Source organism: Drosophila nasuta, chromosome 3 (assembly GCF_023558535.2).
Source record: "Drosophila nasuta strain 15112-1781.00 chromosome 3, ASM2355853v1, whole genome shotgun sequence".
Taxonomy (NCBI): Eukaryota; Metazoa; Arthropoda; class Insecta; order Diptera; family Drosophilidae; genus Drosophila; species Drosophila nasuta.
This window is the reverse complement of record NC_083457.1, coordinates 30,558,788-30,586,188: the sequence shown is the minus strand read 5'-3', so window position 1 is coordinate 30,586,188 and position 27,401 is coordinate 30,558,788. Positions and strand designations below refer to the sequence as shown.

General features: G+C 37.8%; 2 protein-coding genes across 5 annotated transcripts in view; both read left to right on the top strand.

Moving 5' to 3' along the window:
- LOC132789528 (protein dead ringer) overlaps positions 1–11,575 on the top strand; it is a 30,147-nt gene extending 18,572 nt beyond the window's left edge. For all 3 annotated transcript variants that reach the window (XM_060797593.1, XM_060797590.1, XM_060797591.1), the window contains 6 exons: positions 3,101–3,173; positions 7,883–8,066; positions 8,413–8,560; positions 8,633–9,135; positions 9,276–9,928; positions 9,999–11,575. In XM_060797593.1, coding sequence (XP_060653576.1) covers positions 3,101–3,173; positions 7,883–8,066; positions 8,413–8,560; positions 8,633–9,135; positions 9,276–9,928; positions 9,999–10,369 — 1,932 coding nt within the window. In that variant the 3' untranslated portion in view covers positions 10,370–11,575. The remainder of the gene's footprint in view (positions 1–3,100; positions 3,174–7,882; positions 8,067–8,412; positions 8,561–8,632; positions 9,136–9,275; positions 9,929–9,998) is intronic.
- Positions 11,576–17,550: 5,975 nt separating this feature from the next.
- The window catches only part of LOC132788791 (high affinity cAMP-specific and IBMX-insensitive 3',5'-cyclic phosphodiesterase 8), a 32,970-nt gene continuing 23,119 nt past the window's right edge, over positions 17,551–27,401 (top strand). The window contains exons 1-2 of one of the 2 annotated variants that reach the window (XM_060796369.1): positions 17,551–17,776; positions 18,494–18,606. The gene's annotated coding sequence lies outside the window, so the exon portion shown is untranslated. The remainder of the gene's footprint in view (positions 17,777–18,493; positions 18,607–27,401) is intronic. The other variant, XM_060796368.1, reaches the window with a different exon arrangement.

Genomic DNA, 27,401 nt, shown 5'->3' with positions numbered 1-27,401 from the left:
TGTGACTGCGGCTGCTGAGCTCTTGTTGCTGTTGTGCTGTTGCTGCTGCTGTGATGTAAGGCAGGTTTTCCACAACAACAATAAGGGTTGCCACAGCCACATTTTTCACCAACTAACCCAATGCGGACTTCATTTTTATTAGGTACAAAGCATATTATTAATACGAAAAGATGCCGAAGAGTCGCAGGCAAACATCGATTACCATGTGCGTATGTGCGTGAGTGTGAGTGTGTGTGTGTGTGTGTGTGTGTGTACACATACTTGTGTATGCATGTGTGTTTGTCTGTTTGTCGTTTTGATTTGTACTGAGCGTCGATTGCTGCACTCGGCGCGGCTCTTTCAATATTTTTAGTTGATAAACGACCTTTGATGGCGTTGCATCGTCGCGTTGATCGATCGATTGTGGCTGTGCATCCTGTGTGAAAAATTGTCTAGCAAAAAAAATCGTTAAAGAAATACCAAAGTGAATTATCCGAATTCCCCCCCGGTAAAAGCGGAAAATCCCGCAAAGTGCAACAAACGCAACAGAAATTAATTAAAAAATTCCCCATCGCCAAGTGCTTTAATCAAGTGTGTGTGAGAGCAGTGCAAAGATGCTCATCTCTGAAGATCAAATACAGGAGGTATAAATACATATACATACAACAGATATATACAAACTTGATCCACGTCGCGTCGTTCATAAATTATAAATATTGCAATTTCATAGCGGCTGTTAAAAAAATGCAACGCAATGCCGATATGAAATAAAATAAATGCCAAAAAAAAACGCATTAAACGCAGAACAACATGCAGTTGAAGTTCAATCAATTGCTTGTGCCCCAAGCAGATACTCTGATACGCCACAAATACATATGCATATGAATATTAATACATTTATGTATACACACATACACACACACATACACACAGATGTACTATAACTCTTGTGGGCGTCGTGCATCATAAAAAACAGTCTGAGCCAGTCGAAGCCGCGTTGCCTCCTGCTTCAGTTTCAGCTTCAACTTCAACTTCAGCTTCAGCTGCCTGGCAACTTGTTGAACTCGAGCTTTAAATCGAGAGAGAGCGACTCGCGACTCCATCATATGTCTGCAAGTTTCAGTTGTTGTTGCTGTTGTTGCTGTAACTTCAGCTCGCGTTTTAAATCATTTATGCGAGTGGGGAAGCGAGGCAGTTCATCATCATTCGCATTGACTTAGAATGTGCACCCAAAGACTGAAAATATGGCCAAAACCGACTTTGGCTTTGGCTTCGTCTTATACCTTCTTTGACTTTGCCTCTTCCTTTGCCGTTGCTGCAGTAGGCGGAAAGTATGATGAATTCCAAATTTGATGAGTTCACTCAGATGTTGTCATTAATTTTATACATGCACAACTCTTGCTTCCCTCTCTCTCTCTCTCTGTCTCTGTCTCTCTCTCTCTCTCTGTCTCTGTGTGTATGCTGTCTTTGGCTGGATTTGTCTGCACACGCTTTGACTAGGCTTCTACTATAATGATTTTGTACTAGAGGTAAAATCACAACACAAAAGCAACCACAGTCAAACAACCAGCGAAAGAGGTCATAGGGCAATCGCCTGAGGAGCAAGAAATAAAAAGAGGAATCACTATAAATAAAAATCAACATTAAGCATGAATTCCATCTACGAAATATTTATGGGCATATAAGGAAACAAATATTGAATAAATTAAAGATCAATTAGCAGAAAACATTTCAAGGGATTATAAATATATTTTATATTCAAGAATTATTTAATACATAAATGTTAAATGCATTATATTTGCATTTTATGATAGCACTTTGAAGCTTTGGAAAATATACATAATTAAAGGCTTCATAAAATACACAAAAATAACTAATTAAAATAAATAATTTATATGGAAAATTTTACAATAAATCAGTAGAATAACAACAAAATTTCATCAATTTGTATTGTATAAGGAAAACACGTTTTATTTAATTTAAAATGCTGCTCATTTTACAATATATTTTAAATAAAATACGAAATAAAAACTAATTAAAATAAATCAATAACATATATAATAAAAAAAATATTTTAACATTTTTGCTCGCTCTCAACAAAAATTTAATGAAATTGTATAATATAAAGCCAAGAATTCTGTTCATCTCTTGTTTATATAATAATTATATTAATGTCGTTGTTTTTCAAAAAAATTTAATTAGACTGTATATAAATAATCATATATAAAATCGAATATATATGGGATATATACTTTAGAACATTTCATTGAATAAATCTTAGACATTTCTATTTAATTCTCGATTTTTGCTCAACTCTTTTCTTCTGCTCAAATGCAACTCATTATTATACTTATCGTTATAATATTTTATTCATAAAATAATTATCTGAGCTAGATTCTCTTGCTCTCAAAAACATTTCATGAAATCCTATATTATAATTATGGAAGAAGAAATTATAATTTAATCATTGTTTTAGTTTTCTTTTAAAAGTTTAGTTTAGTTTTTTTTTTTTATTTCCTATAATATAGAAAATGGAGATTTCTATTTAATTGTGTTCAACTCTTTCCTTGTGGTAAAATTCAAGTAATTGTTTTCTATATTTGTGCATAGATAATGCTTTATCTAATCCTCTTGTTTATCACCTAATTACGTATTGTGTGAGGCTACTGTCGCCACACACACACACACAGTCAGAGAAGTTGCCCTTTTTCCAATGCCCATTGAGGGTGATTCACACCACGTTTGAAACAACCCCCAAAAGAGTCAAATGGGAATGAATGAGAGCGTGAACACGCGCCCCTAACGCTGGGCTGGGATCAGGGTCAAAGCAGAGAGGAGTGTAAAGGAGAGGTGAGGCGAGGCGAGAGACACATGTCAAGGCTATTGTCTATTGCATTGTCGAGCGTTTGTTATCCAACTGAGAACAATAGATTTGTGAGTGTGGCATGTGGCATGTGGCATGTGGCAACCATTTTGCGCAAATTCATTGGCTGAAAGTCAAGTAGCAAGAGCAAGCGCACCTCGAATACAATTGCAGATACACACTTACCATATATATATATATTTTTTTTTTTTTATATTTATTGAATTACTAATATTGCATTTATTTCTCTGCTTGCAGCTCTATGAAATCAACGATGATCCCAAGCGCAAGGAGTTTCTCGATGATTTGTTTTCGTTTATGCAAAAGCGCGGTAAGTTCAGCTGCGGGGGGGAAGTGGATGGAGGGGGGATTCGTATGGGTTCAGTCGCTGAGATACTTGAGCAACACTTTGTTCTTGGGTCCGTGGAGGCATTTGCATACGTCGCTGACTCAGCTAACCAAGTTGAAGTTTAAAGTGTTTGCTTTGCGGACAGACGAACAAATTATGTTAATTGAATAAATTTCCCGGCACTTTGCCGTTTGATTTCTCGCTTCTGCCACACTGTGCGTGAGTGCATTAAAATATGCAGAAATGTGTGTGCGTATGTGTGTGTTTTTTTGAATGACAGAGAAATCATTATGATGCCGCAGTTTTGTCGTTTTGTCACTCCAAATTACTGTCACACACACACACAGATACATACACACACAGAGACAAGCAAGAGCTTGCCTCAAGAACACTTCGAGGCGAAACCGTCAAGCCCTTGCACGTCTGCCACACTGTGGGTGGAGAGGGGAAAGAGGGAGGGGGGACGGGAACGGGGCCACAACCGGGGCTGCTCATATATATTGGTACTTAAATGCTGAGCAATGAGCAAGTGCCGCCTATTTTTAAATGGCAACTTTTTGTCATTAATTATAAGCATTAACAATTGCATTGCGTTGTGTGCTTGTGGCATGTGGCATGCAACTGCCGCCGAGCTTTTGGCGCAACCACAAATACCACTTCCTGTCGCACAAAAGGTCCTCAAGATGCCAACACACACACATACACACACACACACAGAGTCTGTGTCACATCGCAGTCCAAGCCAAAGTCAGAGTCGCAATCGCAATCGCAGTCGCGTTACCATCTCAAGTATTTGCCAGTTGCAAAGTGCATTTAATTTGTTTATATTTGCATTTGCAACATGCATTGCGAAAATCTTGTGCAAAGAAAAAGTCACAGCTAAATTACAAGCATACCATGTGCGTGTGTGTGAGAGATAGAGAGAGAGATTGCTTGTGTGTGTAAGCGTAAATGTGCGTGTGGCAAGTTGTTGAAGCCAGAGCTCGACTTGCAACGCATTGCCAAAAGCCATTGCAATTGCATTTGGCTAAGCGTATTTATTTTATCTAATTTCATAGACGATTCACACTTAGATACAAGAAATATTTAAAGAGAAACTCTTTATTGAGCGAGCTCAACTTGCAAATACCCTGTAATATTTATACACAAAAATGTAGTTTGATCCAAATTCGAAATATTCTGCCAACTAATTTATTTCAATGGTAATGCAATTTTTAGAATAAATAGTTAGCAGAAATAAACGAAATATATTAAATACATTTTTTTATTGAATTTTTAAATGAAATTAACCAAAAATTAGTCTGCTAAAAAATACATTAATGTTACTTTATTACAGTAATTACATGTCATTGAGAATGAAATTAATTAATTTTACATAAATTAATTAATTTAATTTTACATAAATATAAAAAAAATAAATCAACATTTATGCAAAAGAATAGTTCAATTTTCATTCGAATTTAAAAATTTTGCGACATTTGAGATTATATATAAAAATAATATGACATACTAATATATATGGTATACATATGTATAATTATAGCATATTAATGCACATTACACAAACTTAACTATAATATTTATACGACAATGACAATGAAATTTTCAGAATATTAAGTTATATATATAAGAAACACTCCAATATGAAGAAAACTATATTTATAAATAAATTTTCAATCGAATTTTAAAATTTTGATGAACAAATATTTTAACATATTATATAATTGAATATTAAACTTACATAACTACAGTATTTATATGCCAATGGCAATGAAACTTTCAGAATATCAAGCTGGCATAAATATACATAAGCAAAGTCAACATTAAAGCAGATATATTTAGAAATAAATTTTCTATCGGATTTGTACACTTTTGAGAAAGTACAAAGAAATATGAGAAGTCGCTGCGATGGATCTGAAAGTCAGTCTGATCACTTGCCAATAGCTGTCAGTTAGTTAGTGCTTTTATGATACCCTTTATTATAGATCATGTGCAGGGTATAAGCGATGCCTATGCGATATATATTGTTTAGATGGGGCACAACTCAACTTGAAGCCAAATACTTGACAACTTAATGGATTTTAATCTGTCACATGAACTCAAGTTTTTTGACATATGCTGTGTGTGTGTGTGTGTGTGTGTGTGTGCAGAGAGCAGAGCAACGCGGTCACTGTGACTGAGACTGTCACTGGGACTGCCGCTGGGAATTGTTTTGCCATGGGCAACGGCAAAAGTGTGTCTGCCCAAAAAAAAACTCTCATCGTGTATCCTAAACGTTATATTTATATCTGGCGTGATATTGTACAATTGTACAACTAACTACGTGTATATAAACGGAAATTATGCTGAACTGAAATAAATAAAAACTAAATGCGCAGTCAGTCCCTGTTCTCCTTCTCTTTCTGCCGTGTGTTTGTGCAACGAAGAGCGGCGCAATTCTTAATTAAAAGACGTCAATCACTTATCAACCGTTTGCGCTATTTTTGTAGATATTTCTTCAGCAATGCTGCTGCTGATGTGGCGAGAAGACACTGACAGACCCTTGCCAGATCAGTCTAAACGCGGCAACTCAACTAAATCAGTTTGTCAGTCACAGAGTCAAGCGGGAGATGCTTTATGATTTCAGAGAGAGACTCGATCAAATTTCCTCGATTTCCATTAAAATGACATTCTAAGCAAACAATGCACACACATTCATATAAATAAATAAATATTTCGAGCATGCGTCTTCACATGATCTCCCAATAATCATATTGATAATAATTCTCATTGCGTGCGTTTGCGATTGAAGATCGTACGTCAGACCCAGAGGCGACCTTTTGCAAGATATTTAATGATCTGCCGAACGGAGAGACTGCAACAAAGTTAATCATTAAATTGCCATTGATTATTGCTTTACTCTTGTGGCTCGTGCAGAGATCGAATCGATCCCCTCCACCTCCTCCTTCTCCTGCTCCTCGTAACACAAAATAAATTGTTCGATTTACTCGTTTTATTCCTTCTTCATTTTTGTTGTTGTTGTTGTGTTATTTTTTATTGTCTGATATGGCAGGCAGGCGGCAATCATCGTTTTTTTTTCTCGTCCTCGCATTTGTTTATATGCATAAAAAACCAAAACGTATTTTCATTCAATCAACACGTCCATCAACGACTTTGATTGATTCCTTTGGGGCTCATAAAAACTCGAGAGGCCTCAAGCTCAACCAGACACAGAGAGTAATAGTATTATATTGCCAGATACAGAGATGAATGTGTATGTAGATCTCGCACTCTTGTTATGGCATTAAATGATATTGAACGATTTCTTATTTGTATTGCACGAAACGGTAAAGAGGCGCAGTATAAAATCGAATTACTCACGTACCGCGCAAACAGCAATTATGCAAGTTGATTTCATTTTTATATGCGCCATTGTAGGGTACACCTAGAGTGGGGCATATCGGTGAAGTGATGTAGTTTGAGACAGTTGATGAAATGAAGGGAAAACAAATATATTAATATCAATAAACTATCATACAAAACAAGTAAGAAAGCTACAGTTAAGTATGCTCGACTCTGAGATACCTGATTCCAGTTTTTTACAATAGTAATATAGGTATTGTAAAATAGTGTGATATTATTCATAAAATATACCAAATTAATATGCTGAAGAAATACAAAAATATACCAAAGGCTCTATTTGGTATATCGATTTGTTTTGATTCTCCATTCATACATATTTATTTATTCGTTATGATTCCTTGATCATTTACATTTTTTAATAGAAAGATAAAATATTTAAAAATGTTTTATAATGGATATATTTACAAAGGAAAAACGAAAATTGTATTTTCATTTTTTTTTGTATAATTTTACGCAGGTTAGAATTAAATTCTGGGGCACAAAGAGGAAACTCAGAACAGCTTTAACTATTTTATGTACCAAAAAATGTAAATTATATTTAAAATTTTACGGTGAACAAAAGAATTTGCTTCAACAAGTCTCATTCAATTAATTTGTCACGTTTTATTTAATAGACTTGAGACAAAATGAACAATTATATTATATTAAAGGAAGTTAAAAATTCGCTATAGCTGCTTAATTTTGAAACTATTCTGTGGACGCATCCAAACAAATAGACAGTGGCAATCGCAGAGAGAGAGAGAGAGATAGAGGGAGCAGGAGGCAGAGCACGTGAAAATTGAAAATCGAATAATACTCGAGCGATTGCAATGGGAAATAGAACTGATGCCAAAGATGATGATGATGATTAGCCGCCATAAACATATATCGACATATGTACAAACATGTGTATATATGCTTCTTTTGGGATTTATTTCTGTTTTTATCGATGCACAGTCCAGGGACAGAGACAGGGGGTAGGGCAGGGCAAGAGACTGGGGACTGATCTCTGCACTTGGAGTTATTGTTGTTGCCAGTTGTAGGCAACTAGTGTTAATTGCCCCACGGCCAAATGTTTGTTGCTACGTTGCTGCGGCGGGGGTGATGCTCAACGAGAGAGATACGATAAATCTATTTTATGGCATCTTTTAATCGTGTTTTGCTTGCTGACGCATTTAACAAGCGCATTGGAAAACATTTACATGCCACAAGTGGAAGTTTTATAGCGCATACGAATGTACTTCTATCTCATCATCTCTTGCATTTACTTATCGAAATTCTTTTTGCTTTCTTCTCGCATTTCGTTGCAGGCACGCCAATCAATCGGCTGCCCATAATGGCCAAGTCGGTGCTGGATCTATATGAGCTATACAATTTGGTGATTGCTCGCGGCGGCCTTGTCGATGTGATCAACAAGAAGCTATGGCAGGAGATCATCAAGGGACTGCATCTGCCATCGAGCATCACCAGCGCTGCGTTCACACTGCGCACCCAGTAAGTACAGCCTCAGTTAAAACGAATCAAATACCCAACAAGATGAGAAGAGCGACGAGAGACGGAGACGGAGAAGAAGAAAACTATGCGCTAATCAAATACATTCGAGCGAACAAACAGAACGGACAATCAAACATCAGCAAACCGATCAACGATCAGCAACGTTGCATGCCCCTTCACTCTCCCTCTCTCTCTCTCTTTGTTTGTTCACTCTTCGTCACGTTTCGTATTTGCATGATAATTCAAGTTAAACGACAGGACTACGACGACAGAGCGACCTGTGTGTGTTTTCCTTGCACTCGATGCATGTTTGCAGCGCTTATTAATAATTTTATGCATCTTGCAGATACATGAAGTATCTCTACCCATACGAGTGCGAAAAGAAGAACCTCAGCACCCCAGCCGAACTCCAGGCAGCCATCGATGGCAATCGCCGCGAAGGACGCCGTTCCAGCTACGGCCAATACGAGGCCATGCACAATCAGATGCCACTTGTAAGTAGTTGCCTCTCTCACTCCTCCCCTCTCATTTGCAATGCTTACACACAGTCGTTACTCACTTTGCAGACGCCCATTTCACGCCCATCACTGCCGGGTGGCATGCAACAAATGTCGCCACTGGCGCTGGTCACACACGCGGCAGCAGCCAACAATCAGCAAGCAGCTGCCGCGGCAGCAGCCGCGCATCGACGATTGATGGGCGGTCCGGCATTTGGCCAAATGCCCAATCTGGTGACACAGGAGATTGAGAATCGCATGATGGAGTATCTGCAGCTCATACAGGCCAAGAAGGAGCAGAGTGCTGGTCCCGTGCTTGGCGCCACACATCCCCACCAGCAACAGCAGCAGCAACAGCAACAACAACAACAGCAGCAGCAACAGCAATCGCTGCACCATCACCAGCAGCAACAACAGCTGCAGCAGCAGCAACAACAACAACACCAGCAGCGACAACGCTCGCAGAGTCCCGAGCTGAGTACGCGCGATGCGTTGAGTGCTCAGGTGGCGCTTTGGCACATGTATCACAACAGCAGTCCGAATGGTTCGGCACACACCTCACCACAGCAGCGGTAAGTTTAGCACACTGTTATACACTGTGTTACACACTCTTATACAGTGCTAAGCGCGGGCACAAACCCAAGCATATCGACTGCTCTTAGTCAAGACACTAACCGGTTAAACCGTTTGCTGTTGTTTTTCATACCTTTAGCGAAGCGCTGAACCTCTCCGACTCGCCACCGAATCTAAATCTCAGCCACATTAAACGTGAACGCGAACGTGATCCCACACCTGAGCCAGCGGATCATGAGGATGCCGCACATCAGCCGCCGCCAGCCAAACGTGTGGGCAGCGGCCTTATGCCACCCGGTTTTCCTGCTAACTTCTACTTGAATCCACACAACATGGCCGCTGTGGCCGCCATGACCCAGCATCATCATCATCAACAGCAGCAGCAGCAACAGGATGCCGCATCGGAAGGCGAGCCAGAGGATGACTATGGCAATGCGGAGCACAATACCACGGGCAATTCGTCGTCGATGCACGATGACATTGAGCCACAGCAACTGAACGGACATCATCATCACCATCATCATCATCAGCTGCATCATCTGGACAAATCGGATGATTCGGCCATTGAGAATTCACCCAGCACTTCAACAACAGCATCCGCCTCGGGCGGCCATCGCCACAGCTCGCCGGTGTCCACCAAAAAGAAGTGTGCCAGCAGTAAGACGCAGTCCGGTGGCAAGGATGCCGAGCACGAGCACAACAATTGCACTGTGAACGGTGGCGTTGCAAAGCTAAATCCCCTCGAGACACTCAGCCTGCTGTCGGGCATGCAGTTTCAAGTGGCACGCAATGGTAAGCAAATCCAATTAGACGAAGCGTGCAATCCAAATCTAATTCACTTCGTCTTTCCCCACCCCTTCAGGCACTGGCGCCAATGGTGAGCAGCAGTTGATTGTCAACCTGGAGCTAAATGGCATTAAGTACTCGGGTGTGCTGGTGTCCAATGCAACCCGAGTGGAACCCAGAGTCGACGACTCGGACACGCTAAATGCGGCTGCTGCTGATGCCACGTCCGAGGAGCCGACGGTCGAAGAGGCTGGCAATGCGGTCAAGCATGAGAATAGCCAAGAAGTCAACCAGAACGATGCGGTTGACGAGGACGAGGAAACGGACGAGCAGCCCACGGATGACATTGTGAACGGAATGGGAGTGGGCGTGGGGGTGGGCGTTGGTGGTGGTGTTAGTGGCTCTGTGGGCGTGTCTGTGCTTAAAGATGCTGTGGTCAGTTCGTAGGGTGTGAGAAGAAGAAGAAGAGTATAATACAACAAAAAAAGGAATACCAAAGTCATATTTTTCAGAAAAATAAAAAATCAAACAACAAAAAGAAGAGACACACACACACACACTTGCATACGCAGCAGAGTTCTATGTAAATACACTCACTCACACACACACATATATATTGAATGCATTTCTAGCGAGTAGCGAGCAGAGTGAGGTTAGGGACGAAACCAACGAGTAACGAGTGAAGCGTGAAGTGTGTGTGAATTCGTAAACCTGGCTAAGACTAAAGTGCATCTCCACACACACACACCACACACACATACAATCTACATTATATGCATACACACATATTCTATATATAACTAAATATATATATACTTACATATATATATATTGATATCGCTTAGTATGTTCAATTTCCACATTTTTGCATAAAAGACAAGCTAACGAGCATTGTATTTATTAATAGGCCCTAGTTCATAAGCAGCTGCAACAATTTGAGAAGGAAGCAAGAGAAGTAATTCACATTTGATTAGTTTCTTAGGCTACCCAAGGAAATGCCACGCCCCATCGCCACTCCCCAGCCCCGCCACCATCGAACCACACAACCAACTCACAACTGGGATTGAAAGCAGTTTTGCGTTTTACTTTCGTATTTCGTATACATATACATATATATATTTTTTTTTAAATGGCGAGAGAATTTCCGTTGATTTCTTTTGCTCAGTTTTTAAATTGTGTTAGGCTGCAAAGCTCTTGTGTACATATCAATAATTGCTATGTAGTAGTAAATATCTTTATTCGTACATATATACATCGATATATATGTATATATAATCTTAATATCTTTATGTAATTTTAAGTGAACATTCACACAACCACACACACATATACACATACACACGCCGAACACATAAACCACTTAGACCCTAGGATATAGAGACATAAATACAAATGATGAGCCTAAAAGCATAAAGCATCCAGCACACACACACATAAACATAAACATAAACAAATAATTATACATATACGAGTAAATATCAATGTCATAAAACTTTACTGTTTACGTATTGGCCACTCTCCACTCTCCGCCTCCCTTCCCTGCCTTCCCCGCCCCAATCTTCCAATCCCAAAGCCAAGTTAAACGTAGCTACAAATATTGTAAGCATAAGCGTTCAATTTATTGAATAATAAATCTATTTAATTTTAGCTCAATACGCAAAATACTCATACTGCTTGCTTTCAGAGTGGCATATACTCGTTATATTGCTGGACGGGCTATAAAATTGGCTGATTGCTTCTAATTAGCAGATCACCACGGGAGGATTAGATGGAATCAGAGAGAGAGAGAGAAAAAGAGAGTTTGAGTGTGCGGCAGTTGTTTCTTTAGCGTCAACGCTAAGTGGCCAAACAACATAAAGTTGAAAGGAGACTTTAACTTGCCGAAGAATTTACACTCTAACAGATCGCTGTCATATTAATTTAATGCGTAATTCTGAGAAGAGCCTAAAAGTATGCTGCAAAATTCATATTCATACGCGTATTACAATTTTTATATGGTAAATTCTGAACAGTGAAAGTATGCAGCAAAATTTGCATTTCAATCTGAAGATGTAAATTTATTGCTTGGCAAATCTATTCGCATATTTATTGTACCTGCCCGTTGCAAGTGTATAGCTAAAACATTATTTGCCACTCAGTGGGGCAGCATTTGTTGCACAAGATTACTCGTATAATGCACATTGTTTGCGTTTGCCTTAAGAAAGCAAAAATATTTGCCTCGCCCTTTTGCTTTGTTTAGCAGGCCTCAAAAGTCATAAACACGCAGAAGTGGCCGTAGATTATAATCCTCCCCCCTTCTATGGTCTCCGTCACCGTCGCCGGTCGTCAGTCAGTCAGTCAGTCAGTTGGGCCCCTTAACTTCCTGGCTTCCGACCACAAAATGCACACCAAACAAAGTGATGAAAAACAAATGTTGTTGAGAAACAATGGATGCGTGAAATTGTCGACTTGCCGAGGAGGCGGACGTCACAGGCAGCTGCCAGGCAGAAGGAGCAGGTGAGATGAAATCAAGTGCTAACTACATTAAGGCAGGGTTTGTTCCACCTCCCCCCACACACACCTACATACACATAATGAGCAGGCGCAACGCAACATTTTGTTGCGCCTTTTGTTATGTGCCCGACCCAAGCACAGAGGCAAATGGCAAGTGGTAAGTGCGTTCAAGACCCCAGTAATAAACAGCTCAAGTTTTTTTTTTCGTCTGCTTTGAGTGCGCAACTTCATAATTTTCGGGCCAACCTTTAGGCGATCTGAACTATGCACTTTAATTGGAGCAACTCCCTTTTTGTGGGTGCATTTATCAAGCGCACAAAAGTATGCTATACAAAATGCCAAGCCAGCTCAGCTTTAAATGATGATGGAAATAAACGTTGAGTCCCAAGAGACAAATGAATTGCGTAGTCTGTAAATTCAATCTATTTAAGAAGTCACAATTACCAAACACAAGACAAAGCAACAATAAGACGGAGACGGATACGGAGACGCAGAAATTCATGGCTTTGAGCTAATTTAGAACGGAGCCCAAAAGTATGCTACAAAGATTACCATGGAATGAATATTTGAAAATAAATATCGATCCTAACAATTAAATTAATTGCGTAGCCTCTAAAGTCAAATGCGCTGCACAAAACACAACGAAAATAACAATAACAGCAGCGACAGCAGAAACAATACAATTGGAATACAAATGAAAACATAACACAAATTAGCCAAACGGAAAAAACAGAAGGGAGAGGGCAGGAAATTCATGCTGATGCCTGGGAAAATATTGATGGTCAAATTAAAGGCCAATAATATAACAATAAAGTCGCGAGCTGACTCAATGGTTTGGTTGGCCAACAAGCTACGTGAAATAGCCACGCACAAACACACACACACACACACACACACACATACATTCACCTTTAGAGGTACTGCTTAGAAGTATTTATAAATTTTATATAATGTGCTATGCTGTAGATACACACACACACACACACACACTCGCACAGGGATGTTACCTGTGTGTGTGTGGAGGCTTGAAACAGGCTGCCTCCATTCAAGTACAATAGCTGTTTGCCCTTTTCGTTGCCCAGCCAGTCCATTATTGTTTACCAATACAAACTAAGCTTTAAAAAAGTGTGTGAGTGAGTGAGTGTGCCACATACATATGTATACGCATAAAAGGAAGCACAAGTTTGCTTCCCGATATAAACATGTGTACAAGCAACAGCGAACAGCAGCGAGCTGCCTTCACACACATTTAATGTGTTTAATACAACAATTGTGTGGCTTTTTAGTACACAGCGAGCGAAACAGCACGTAATTATGTTGCCAGCTTTTGTATCCAGGTGTATGCGTGTGTGTGTGTGCTTGTGTGTGTGTGTGTGTTTGCTGAGTAGCACTCGTGTATTCGTCACACTTCCGCTCTCGTGTCACACGCAACAGTTGTCAACGACAACAGAAATGCTAGCAACTTGTTGCCAGCTTCAACTGTTTAGCAACATTTTATTTTTTTTAGCTACTTTCGCACTTCTGGGCATGAATTAAATATTAATTGAATTGATTTCAAATTATTTTGTAATAACCAGAGCAGCTTCTTTATTTATTTTAATTATTATTTAATCGTTGAACTGATTGAATTTTATATTCAATAAAAAAAAAACCAAAATTGCAATGAAATTTAATTTTTAAAAGTATTGAATTTATTTTGCAGTTGGTAGCTAAAGAATTACTTCAGTTAAATTTACAGTTTTAAATTCAATATTTAAGAAGAACTATTTAAAATTATTTAAGGACTACAAATAAGTAAATAAATAATAAAAATGAAAAGTATTTTATTACCAAATTATTACAAGAAAAATAAAACTAAACGCAAACTAAACTTATGAAGAAATATCATAAGCTTAAGGATTACAAAAAGAATTATTTACAGTTATTAATTTGAAATTAAATATAGCAATTAATATTTATTTATCACGAAATTACTATAATAGAATAAACAAAAAAAAAATTAAACAAAAAACTTAACTTATTTTCTCGTAAGATTGAAGATTACAAAATGAAATTTTTGAAGTTCTTAATTTAAGACTAAAATCTGTAAGTTGTATATTAATAATAACATAAAAATGTATATATTTTTTTTTACTATAATAGAATATAAGAATAGAATTAAACTAAAATGAAACTTATTTCTTCATAAGCTTAAAGGAAACAATTTAGTTCAATTTACTTTCAACAGCAATTTATTTAAATACATATTCCACATTCTTCCCTAAAATTCCTCAATTCGATTAAATTCTCATCTAATAATATGTTTATATTTTTAAGCAGAAATCTGCATTTAAAATCTCAAATATTTGATTGCTAAGTTTCTTGTGATTAATTGATAAATCTTTGCTAATCAGCTTAGAACAAAAGCCGCTGAGTTTTAGAACTTTAATGCTGTGTTCTAAGGCAACTTGTTGCTGCTGCCGCTGCTTGGCTTGGCAACATGTTGCTGGCAACATTTAGTGCGGCGCTTGCGCCTCTCAAAAGTGTAGCACACTTATGTGGCGGCTGCATGGCAGGCAGCTGCCCAAAATAACACAAATACCAGAGCAGCAAGAGTGTGTCTGTGTGTGTGTGGCTCGCAGCTAACTTGCACTTTTATTCAGCGCTATCGCTGCTGCCGCCTCTGCTGCTGCGGCTGCGGCTGCTGCTGCTACCTGTCGACAGTCGACAGTCGAGAGTGAAGCAACCCTTAGCGAAGCTTGCAAGCTTTTTGTATCTCAACATTGAGAAGCTTGCGGAGGCATGCAACAAGCCAAATTGTTTGCTTGCTGTTGTTTGTTAGTGTGTGTGCGTGTGTGTGTGTATCTTTATCTGTATCTGTAGCCCGTATCTATATATCGCTGTTGGTATTTGTGTTTGTGTTCGTTCGCTCTATTCGTGGTGGCGTCGCTCGTCAATACACCAACATTTGCTCAGCCACAGCCACAGTCACAGCTACAGCTTCAGCTCCAGCTGCTCAACATAAACGCGCTCGCCTGACTGCGACTGCGACGTCGACTGCGACGTCGACTGCGACGTTAACGCTGCCCATTGCCGATACTTCACTTATGTAGGATTTTTGCACACTTGAGAGTTTTAGTTCAGTTTTGGCAGAATTGATAGATACACGAGAAGCCGCCAGTGCGCAAGCAACAAACGACGCGTACGCCGTAGAGATATATAGATACAGATACAGAAAGAAACGCACCAGCACTTTGTTGTTGTACACATCAAATAACACACAAACAATTATATATAAAATTCTACACAAATATAATAATAATACGAGCAAGAAGAATCAAAAAACAAAGAAAAACTCTGAGTGACCAAGTGGCCCATATCGTGACTATCTCTTCGGAATCAAAAAACTGAATCAGTATCAGTCGAATAGTAGCAGCAGCAACAACAATAACAACAACAACAACAACAGCAGCAGCTCGTTTCTAATTGGAAAACATTTTGGTGGTTGCCGCCGCTCCTGTTCGTTGTTGTTTTTCTCTGACTGTGACTGTGTCTGTGAGTGTGTACGCGTGTGTGTGTGTGTGTTGATTTCTATTTGTTTTATCGCTAAATATTTTGTGATTTATTCAACGCGCCGCAGCATAATAAACTCTGCAATTGTTTCTGTTTCGATTTCTGTTGCTCGCCGATTAAATTCGCTGCTGCTGCTGCTGCTCGGTGTGCGTGTGTGTGTCTGTGTGTGTGTGTGCATCATTTAATTAGCAGCGAAATTGCATTTACAAAAATTCTGTGGAAAACTGAACAAGCAACGAGCAGCAGGTAATAATTATATATATATTTTAGTGCATGGCATGCCATAAATTCAAATACACAATACCCACTCACCACACATACATACATACTAACATACATATATGTATATTTGCTCCCACATATTTATATTCACACTCAACTAGATTCGAATGTGGGTCTCGCTCTTTCTCGCTCTGTCTTGCGGTGCCGTGATTTGTTTGCATGCACATGCCACAGCCACAGACCAAACTAACCACCATCTAACTAACTAAGCAACTAACTAACGTTGACTAACTAATTAATTGATATTAAAGCTACTAGCCGTCAGTCGGTTCAACGGTCCACTAGCTGCTGTTGCTGTTGTTGCCGCTGATAAAGCACTCACTCGTGCGCCCAAAGCGAACATACACAAACGCAAATCCAAACGCAATTACAGTTAGCAAAGAACAAAAGCTCGTTATGCGAATACCAAATGCTGTTAAGCTGCACAGCAAAGGCAAAGGCAAAGGCAGGGCAAGACAGCGCGCAAAGCAAACACAAAGCACAATTTTTTTTTTGTTTCACTTCCTCCGCTTCTTCCAATTTCAATTTCAGTTTCATTTGCCGGCTGTGCACGCTCATATGCGAAGTTTGGGGGGGGGATAGGCCAAGCCCAGTGAGAGGATCGCGCTCGTTAACAGAACCGAATGCAAGTCACGTGCCAGCTGATTCGTTCGTTTAACAGAGTTTTGATTGCACGATTGCCCTTCGTTTAACAGCGTCGCTCGTGTCTCTCACGCACGATCGTTTGTTCGTTTCGCTCACGAGCCCAGCGCCAGCAGCAGCTCACCTTGTTGCTCCCACTCTCTCTCTCTCTCTCTGTTTGCCATGTTCGCTCTCGCACTCGCTCTTTCTTTGGGTTTGCTATTGCGTACACTGTCTTACGCTCTCGCCGACGACAGACACTCTCTGTACTGTGTGTGTGAGTGTGGGTCTTGGTTGGAATTGCTTTGATTTCTTTCGCTTCAACAGTAGTGGGTCGCTCTCTCTCTCCGACTGCTGTTTACTCAGTTTGTTGTTGTTGTTGTTGCTGCTGCTGCTGTTGGCAGTGGCGATTGGCGTTGCCAAGTTCAGATACAGATACTGATATACTCATAGTCGTACTCGCACTCGCACTCGCACTCATACTCAATATACTCACAACTCGTACTACTTTAATTCTCGTGGCTGTGCGTTCGCCTCGCATTTGTATCCCGCAGATTGTTTCAGTTTTTCTTTTCTTGCAGTATTTTTTTTGTTTTTTTATTCGTATTGTTTTGTATATTCTCATATCTCTCGTAACGCGCAACGCGCCGCGGCTTTGCAGCGCTCTGAGCGAAATCAGTTTGACGTTTTGCTTTGACAGGCAATCGTCGTCGCCGTTGTTGTTGTCGTCGTCTCCGTCGCCGTCGTTGTCGTCGTCGCTGTCGCGCTCTGTGTGGATGTGGATCGAGATCTCCACCAAGTCGCAGTCACAACTCGCCGGTAGCCGCTGTCGCAGCGCAAGAACAATTTTTTCCCCCTCGTACAACAACAACAACAAAACTAAACGCAGTTGTAACCAAAATACAAGTATGAATACGTATGAGTGTGTGTGTGTGCGAGTGTGCGTGTGTGTGTGTACACGCTTGTAAATTAGGCAACCATAATGTGAGCCAATTGTATCTCACAGATACACAGTCTGTGTGTTTTTTGTTATCGCTGGGCGCATTTGTGACGTCACATCGCAATTTTTTTCGTCGTCGTCGTTTCGTCGCTTTTTATTTTTTTTGTTTTTTGTTTGATTGCACTGCCAGTAGCCTCAGTAGCCAGCAGCCAGCAGCCAGAGACCGCAGTAGCTGGTTCTTATTGTTGTCGTCGCCCCAGACTCGAGAGTCAGAACCAGCTGTAGCTTTTCGCCTGATGCTGTTATTATTCTTAATGCATTTAATTTAGTTATGCAGCTTTGTGCACACAACACACACCAACACACACACTCATACTCACTCACACTTTCGAGTATCGTGTGCGTCAACAACAACTGCGCTGCTGGCGCCGCTGCCACCGTGCTATGAACGTGACCTCCGTGTATTAAAATAAATTCTAATTTGTGAAGAAAGAGCAACAACAACAGCAACAACAACAACACACAGAAAATGTTTTGTTATTGTTGTGACGATATTCCGCCAAGAAGTATTCGAGTATCTATGCATACACACACGCATACACTGGCATAAAATCTGTATCTATGAATGTTTGTGTGTGTGTGTGTGTTCATTGTTCATGTGTATTTGTTTAATTTATATCTAGAGTCTGATATAAATATTAAAATAATAAAAAATAAAATACCAGCCACAAACCAAAAGCAACAACCGCAACAACAGCAACAGCAACAACAACAACAACTTAACGACTACATTTTGGTACGTCAACAGATAATGTATTGTACATACTTTAGTTTGTTATTTTCATTCTTCTTTTCTTTTTTTTTTTTTTTTTTTTTTTTGTTGCCCATGTATCTTAATATGTTGTGACATTTACACAAAACACTTTCGAGCTACGAATTGCTCGTGAATAAGTAAGAATTTTTCAACGCACACACACTATTGTATCTATGCGACACACACACACACACACACGCACACACACACTTGCCTTGAATTTGTCGTTGAAATAAAAGCGAAGCGAACTGACATCAAATGAAATGAAATGAAATAATAAAAAAATGAAGCACCAAAATGAAATAAACATTAAAATTAAAATTAAAAGCATATGCGTTCGTTAGTTGACTTTTTTTTTGTTGGACATTTTCATGCGAGGGGCGTCGCGAACACTTTTGACTATATATACAGTATAGTATATAGTATGTATATCTGAAGTACATTACGTAGCTGACTTCTGGCGCAATTACTTTGTCGCGTTGGGTCTCGTGTCAGTCCATTAAAAGGCGCTTAACAACTTATCGCATTATATGTACACATAGTTGTATATATCGTCGGATGCCATGTTCAGTCATGCCCCATCCTCATTGCCAAAATAGCTTTCGATCTATGGCCATATCCATAACTCGTAAACAATGCAAAAATATTGCCTTCGCGATTTGCAATTTGCGTTTCGTTTCGTTTCGTTTCGCTTTGTTTTATACACACACAATATTTCGACTTACGAAAATTAACTCATAGACAGATATCATTGCCTTCCCCCACCCACCCCCGTCTTATACAAAAACAAGTAAGAAAGATACAGGCGAGTGTGCTCGACTGTGGAATACTCGCTATTCACTTTGAATGAAAGCTAAACAGAGATGTATTATTCTTAAAATATACCAAATTAATATATCGAACAGTACTGAAATATACCGAGGGCTATATTTGGTATATATTGACATATCCATTCAACATAAAGTACTAAAATATACTAGATTGTCAGCCAAAGAAACTGAGATTCTTAAAAAAGTAGTAATTTTTCTATACCGAATGATATATTTGGTATATTGATATAATACTATATTCGAAAAATACCATAGTAAACTAAAATATACTAGATTGTCACACAAAGCAACTGAGATTCTTAAAAAGTAGGCATTTTCCTATACCGAATGATATATTTGGTATATTGATATAGTACTATATTCAAAATATACCATAGTGAACTAAAATGTACTAGATTGTCAGCCAAAACAATTAAGATCCGTAAAAAGTATGCATTTTTCTCTAGTCAATTGCTGTCGAAAAATTGCAATCTCTATCTCTTAAAGTCTCTGAGATCTAGGTGTTCATACGGACGGACGGACAGACAGACAGACAGACAGAAGGACAGACGGATCAAGAATATATCTATATACTTTATGAACTCGAAGATGAGTCCTTTTGCCTATTACTTATATGTATGTATTTCCTACAAGCACAATGTTATAATACTCTTCTAAACTATAAGTAGCGGGTATAAAAAAATAAGTAGGCTGTGTAGTGACCCATTTTGGCGATTATCTAATAACTGAATTTTTTCTTTTTAGTATTGTATTTCGTTTTCAGCTTGTTGTTTTTCGTTTTTCATTTTCACTATCTATGCGATACGTTGTCTCCACAATCAGTTCTCCCTCCCTCCCTCTCCCCCTTCTCCACACCGTCCGTTTCTGAGTATTTCTTAATTAATTCTCAATTTTAACTGTTTATTAAAATTGAAATTGTGGTGCGACGCTGTGACTGTTACTGTTTTCTGTTTTTTTCTATTTATTGTTTACAGCAAATAAAAAACTGAACCGTGTCATTGCATACTGATTTCGATTTCAATCCGTTACACTGTCCATCCATATATAAATGTATGTATAAGTTGAACATTTTGTAACTACAGTTATGCAAGTATATCACAATAGCAGCGTGCATGCTAAGCAGCAGTCCCCTCACCGCCCCACCACGCCCCGCCTCGACCCATTCACCCGAAAACTGCGAGTGAATGACAGATATAGTTAGTATGAGCAGCCATAAACTATCATCATATACTTAACCGAGTGTACGATTGGGACACTGCAGGGCATTCATGAATGTGAATGCGAATGCGAATGTGAGTGCGAGTGCGAATGTGAGTACTCGCTCGTATCGTACGAGTTGTCTCAACTGCTGTTGTATTCAACGATGCCTCGCAATGGGCGACACTTTTGCCTTTATCTTCCAGTTTAGATCGCCATTTGAAATGCAAATTCCCAAGTGACCAAAGAAAAGCACTTTCAGCAAACAATGTTCAACAAAATATATATAAGTTCATACACCACATGCAAACTTACCTACATTCCTAAGTAGGTACACTCGAAAAAATAAATGTGCTGAAATTGAGGAATAATTCTTGAATAGACAATCCAATATTATTGTGGAATGTTGATCTTGATTAAAGAATTATTTAATGTTGAAATCATTATAAGAAGATGTAAACCAGAAAATGAATTCTTAAATACTCAAATCCAAAATTCTATAATAATAAATAATTAATTCTTGAATATATTGTTCTTGACCAGCATATATTCTTAAAGATTGCAAATATGTCTTAATTCAATCCAAAAGATATACTCTTAAATAACGATCAAAATTCTTAAATAATCGATTAAATATTTTTGAAATTTCAGAATATATTCTAATTTAAAGATTGCAAATATGTCTTTATTGAATCCAGAAGCTAAATTCTTAAATGAATATAAAAAGTTTACAATTATTTTGAGTGGCAATTCCTTAAATTCAAGAATTCCTATCTCATCATTGCAAATTTGGCAAAATCCAGTATACTAAAATAATTCAATTATGTGTAGATCACAAATTCTTAAAAAATTGTTTGAAATGAATACAAAATTTTTTTAATTTAAGTCTATCTTTAGTTTTGTTTACTAATTAATTATGTTTAGAATATACTAAAAATTAGTAAACTATACTTATAATTATTGTGTGAAGTCACACTTTTTCTTATATTACTTACTTTTATTTAAGCAAGAGATTTACTTTCGAATCGATTAGAATTTGAATCCAAAACTTCGTCGAGAATAATTCACATAAACTTCTGTTCACTAAACTAACAGCAGATTAAAGATGCAAACTTTAGAGAATAAAAATTATCTTCATAGAATCGTTCATCCTAGAATTGCTTTACGACATTGACTTTGATATCACAAATTTGAAAAAGTTCTTAAAACGAGAATGTTTATTCTCAAAGCGATGAATGTTTCAAGCTTCTTTTTTTTACATCCTACTCAAGATTTTCATTTTAGTTTTCATAGAACAGAACTTTTCGCTCTGTGTACCACATATATAGTACGCATATCTATCTGCACTTACATCTATTATCAAACAGGTCAGTCTTCCGCTTGTTAGCGATTAGTTTTAGGCGCTCATCTCGCCGGCTTCCAAGGGCAATGTAAATGCTCATATACTCGTATAATTATACATAACATGTGTATTCTATATTTCTGTGACGCACAAAACTAAGAAACTCAAATTCACAGTGACCGGCGAAGGTCGAACACTTTAACCGCACAACCCCAAAACACACACCCAAAAAAAATACAACAAAAAAAAAAAGAAACAACCTAAACCAATGCGACCCACGCAACAAACAATCTCAAACTAAGCTGACTGATTGCTTGCCATTTTCCTTTCCGGTAAATTTAAGCTACTAAATATAAGCATAAATTAATTAGCGGCGCATGCAAATAGACAAAAATTCAATTTTTTACACTAAGCGTTGTGGAAAATATGCAATTTTTTGTTAACATATAGCAACAGATGCTGTAAATATTCATTAGAAAATTAATTATGATGGATTTCTTGCTTGCTCTCTCTCTCTTTCTCTCTCTCTCTCTCTCTCTTTATCTGCTTAAATTCTTTTTGCGGAAATTCCCAGACATAAATGTGAAACTCAATAGGCTTAAAGAGAAATTGAATTATTCCTCGCAAAAACGTATCGATGAGAAATCAAAAATTAATTATGACAATTTGCAATTGAATATTGTGTTTATTATCTCGACTTCAATTCGGTGGAATCAAGTTGATAGCTGCCACCACATGTTGGCTCGAAAAAAAATGAGACATAATATATAAATTAAGCTCAGTTGCAATTGTTAAATAAATACTCGATTGCAGCTTTGAAGTAAACAGCAAGATTGCTATGATAAAATGCTTTGTTTAATTGTTTTTGTTTTTTTTTTTTTCGTTTATTTTTTGTTATACAATACATATAAATCGAAATGGAAAATCACTTTTGATGTCTTATTTATAGGTAGTCATTCGTATAGATTAACAATTGAGTGCTTTATTTTACACGCTGGGTTATTTATTGCCATTCATTTTCATATTTTATTCTCTCTACAAAATTAATAAATTTATTGATTGAACAATCGAAGTCACTTTACGTTATTTCTATAATCAGATTTTGTGCAATACAAAAGAGCAGCTTTATAAGCGAGATAAAAATCTAATTAAATTCTCATTAATAACCGCGATGAGCTTTAAAACGCGATTTACGACCTTTTCTTGAATTGCGAATTGAAATGAATTAATAAGCCGTTGCACTTGCATTGAACCCAAAGACCCGAAGGCAGATCAAATATTTTGCCCCCAATATTTAAGCTAATGTCAATACATTAATTAAATAGTGTGTGCGCTTTAAATAAGTATTGGTTATGGCCAGTTGAGTACTGAAATTATCTATTTCAGGCAGAGCATATAAATGGCACAATTAAGCTAAAGAGAGAGAGAGAGATTAAGTATACGACCAGTTGATGCTCTCCACTAGCAGGCAATCAATTTGAAATTGATGTTCATTCAAACTACAAAGTATGTATTCTGTATAGCTGATTGTAGTCGATTACAGGGTATTTGCTATACGTATATGTGCATGCCTTAATTATACCCTTTTTGACCAGTTTTAATAGGCAACACACACACACGTACACTAAGAATGTGCATGTGCACAAATATAAGTCATAGAACGCAAAATACAATAGATAGATAGAAGATGTAGTACGTGCACTCGATGGATATAGACATACATAGATGTGGAGATATATGTGCACTGTAAACAATAGAAAAAAACGCAGCGCGCAGCAGCAGCAACAGCAGCAGCAGCAGCAAAACATCAGTTGGCAAAAACTATTAGATACAAAATTGCTCGAGCTGCGTTTTTCGCTGTGCGTTTTTCGCTCAGTTGCCAAGTTGCCACAAATATGGATATGGATATGGCCCCCTGTGTCGCTCTACATGGCGATGCCTGTGCGCTCCATACATGATGTAGATATACTCGTATGTATGCTATATACTACTATAAACATTATACACATCGACTTTAATTTATATTGTGCCACACACACACACACACACACACTTGCACCTGATGATGCTATTATACAAATACCTTACTACCACCTGCATACTAATAACTTGTGCATGGCATTCCATATGCCCACCTTGACTATCAAGATGGTCCTGCTGCAAAGTGCTTCCACCCCCTTAGCCACCCCCTTAGCCACCCCTTGTGCTGCTCACTAATAGAATTTGGTGCTGCTGAAGCTGATGTGATTAGTTTTTAGTTGCATAACGCGTGTTGTCCTTGCTTCAAGCCACTTGAAGGCTGCACATAAATTGTATTTGCAACTTAAAAGAGAGACAGCGAGAGTAAAATTCATTAATTTTCTCTTCTTCTCTAATAGTTATGGTTGTGCTAAAAATATACAATATAAATATAAATATTGTTTAAACACACACGCCACCGATTATATATATTGTATATATATAGTATAGTATTATACTGAAGTCGATCTCGTTCAGCATTGGAATTGCCTCCTTGTTGCTGCTGCTTTGGCTGCTATTGCTGCTGCTGCTGTTGACGCTGCCTGTCTACTAGTTTGTGTCTTGTTGTGACGCCTTTGTTTTTTGGCCGAACAATACACAAAACACACCCCACAACACACAACAACCCAGTCAGGCAGACAGTGAATAGCGACGTCAACAAGTGGCTCTAAATGCTCAGTGTGTGTCCTTTGCGGACAAAGCGGACTGAGCGACAGACAGACGGGCGAGTGTGCGAGAGTCTGTTTATCCCTTTGGCAAGTCAATCAACGTCGTGCATTGCCTGCTTCCCAATCAAGTGCAGGATATAAAGCAACATCAACAGCAATAGCAACAGCAGCTCGCATTTCCACTCTCTCGATGCTACAAAAGCTTATTCAAGATATTTCTGCCTGCCTCCCACCAAACAGACAGACAGACAGACAGACATAAAGACAGTCAGACAAAACTCGAGCACGAATATTTCGAAAAAAAAAAAATGAAAAATTGAAATAGGTCGACGTTGGAGCCGACGTTGCTAATCTAAAGTGTTTTTTTTCTTTTGCTTTTTTCTTACTTGCTTGCCCCCATATCAGTTGATTTGCTTCTTTCGCTTTCGTTCAAGTTTTATCTAAATATTTAAAATTGGTTTCGCACCGTTGATGAGGCATATGGTATTTCTATTTGTGTCGCACCGATAATAAAGCAAAACGTCAAGGCGACGTCACAGCCACAAAGCCATTAAACAAAACCATAAACAACGCACAACGCAACACACAGCGCCGAAATGGCAAACAAACTTGGCATAAGTATTGAAAATATGTATTTGTTGTTGTGTGTAAACTGACCAACTACTTTTTGGCTACTCGACTTGACCGCTTCAAATCGCACTCATTGTGACAACTCAATTCTACGCATGACATTTCGGATATGAACTCAGCACAAAAGCAGCAAAAAAGGGAACATTTCCCTGAGCTATTAAAACTTTTCACAAGTCGCCTGAAAAGTGTTCAAATTCAGTTCACAATCCCTGTCCAGTTGCCTTGAAAATGTTTTCCTTATAACATATATTATATATTTCTTTATTTTGTGCAGGTTACTCACGTAGCTCGACGATTTGCGATTTGCGACTTGCGAATGGCAATGCTAAAATACTCCTTACCTTGGCTTCAATAATCATTGCCAATATTGGGCTTTTTATGAATTTATTGCCGCTGACAACTTTGGCAATTTTTTTAATTGTCTTTTATGTGCTGCTTGCTCAATGAAACCGACTCTATTTACCATACATACTTATCAGCAGCCAATAATAATCGTAATAACTATAAAAGGTCAACGGTAGTTCGATTCGCAAGGTATTCAAAATCATAAAAAATATACGATTCGGTAATCCTTCGATAAAGTCAAATACTATATAGAACTATAAACTTCGAAGAGCAAAACAGTGTCTTAAAATATACCAAATTAATATTCTACAAAAATACTAAAATATACTAAAGGTTATATTTGGTATATTGATATATAGATACTACACTCAAAATACCATAGAACACAAAATATATCCTCTCGACTTTGTACGCTAATCAAGAATATAATATATACATACATATGTTATATACTATAACATATTTTATTAGCCTGGAGATAGCTTCTTCTGTCTGTTACATCTGCACATTTTCTGCAGTCGCAATGTCATAATACCATAATACTTAAATATAAATAAACAACAAAATAAGTACTGAAGTATTATGCAACTTATTAAAGCAACCTCATTTCTGTGAAATATGTGTATTAAGTTTAAATAAAACTTTGTATATTACTCAAGCAAAACCAAAAAATAAAAATAGAAATTTCAAGAATAGAAATGGAGACTGCTCGTTGAAGTTACAGGCATTCATAATAAGTTATGCATTCCACGATAAGGAAACCGAAATTCAAAATAACCACTTTATGTACCTTGTACCTTAGTTCGCATTGTTTGCCTTGTCAAGTGACTCGAACTTGTTCTTCCTCTAAGTAGATAAAAAGCAGTTGTAGGTCATCAAAAAACCAAATAACCAAAAAAATGAGGAAACAACTACAAAAATAGAAAAGAAATTAATAATAACTGAAGACATTGAAAATCGATCGCTCAACTGTTGTTAAGGGCGCAAATTGTAAAAATTTCAATTAAATCATTTACAGAACATTTAACAAATTAGTATACAACAAACAAAAAAAAATCATTGAGGCTTCGCGTTATTTATAATTATAAATTAGTAATGCAAAAATTACAAAAATAATATGTTTTTAAATCAAGGGAAAATTTGAGTAAACAAATTAAGATTTTTGTTTTCTTCTCATGTTTTTGCAATTTAAACAAAAATATATGTGTGTTCCGCGAAACCAGATTAACTGGAAGCAAGACGCTGCGGTGCGATGTCGATGTCGATGTACATCGTTTTGACTTAATATGCCTTGGAAATGTTTTTTGGAGAATTATCAAGATCAGATATTCATAAACACACATCCATTGATCAATTGATGCAGGCAATTTGCAATGATTTATGATGATAATAATAGTAGTAGTAGTCGAAGTAGTAGTTAATTGTTTATTGCTCAAGTTGTTGTTAACCTAGCAAAGACAGCAAAAACTGGTTTTTAGGGTCTAAACTCCAAACTGTTCCAGCTGATTTGTGAGATTAGCTATTGACCCGCTTCAATGCAGACGACATACGATAGCTCAGCAAGCAAAAATAAGAGGTCAATACTTTAGGTATTGAGAGTGGCCCAAAGAAAAAAGACACAGTCATAATTACTGTGCAAAATAATAAATAAAAGAAAAATGCAGTCGAGTGTGCTCGACTGTGAGATACCCGCTACTTATTTGCAATAAAAGCAAAACATTGCGGTATTTTTAGAAAAATATACCA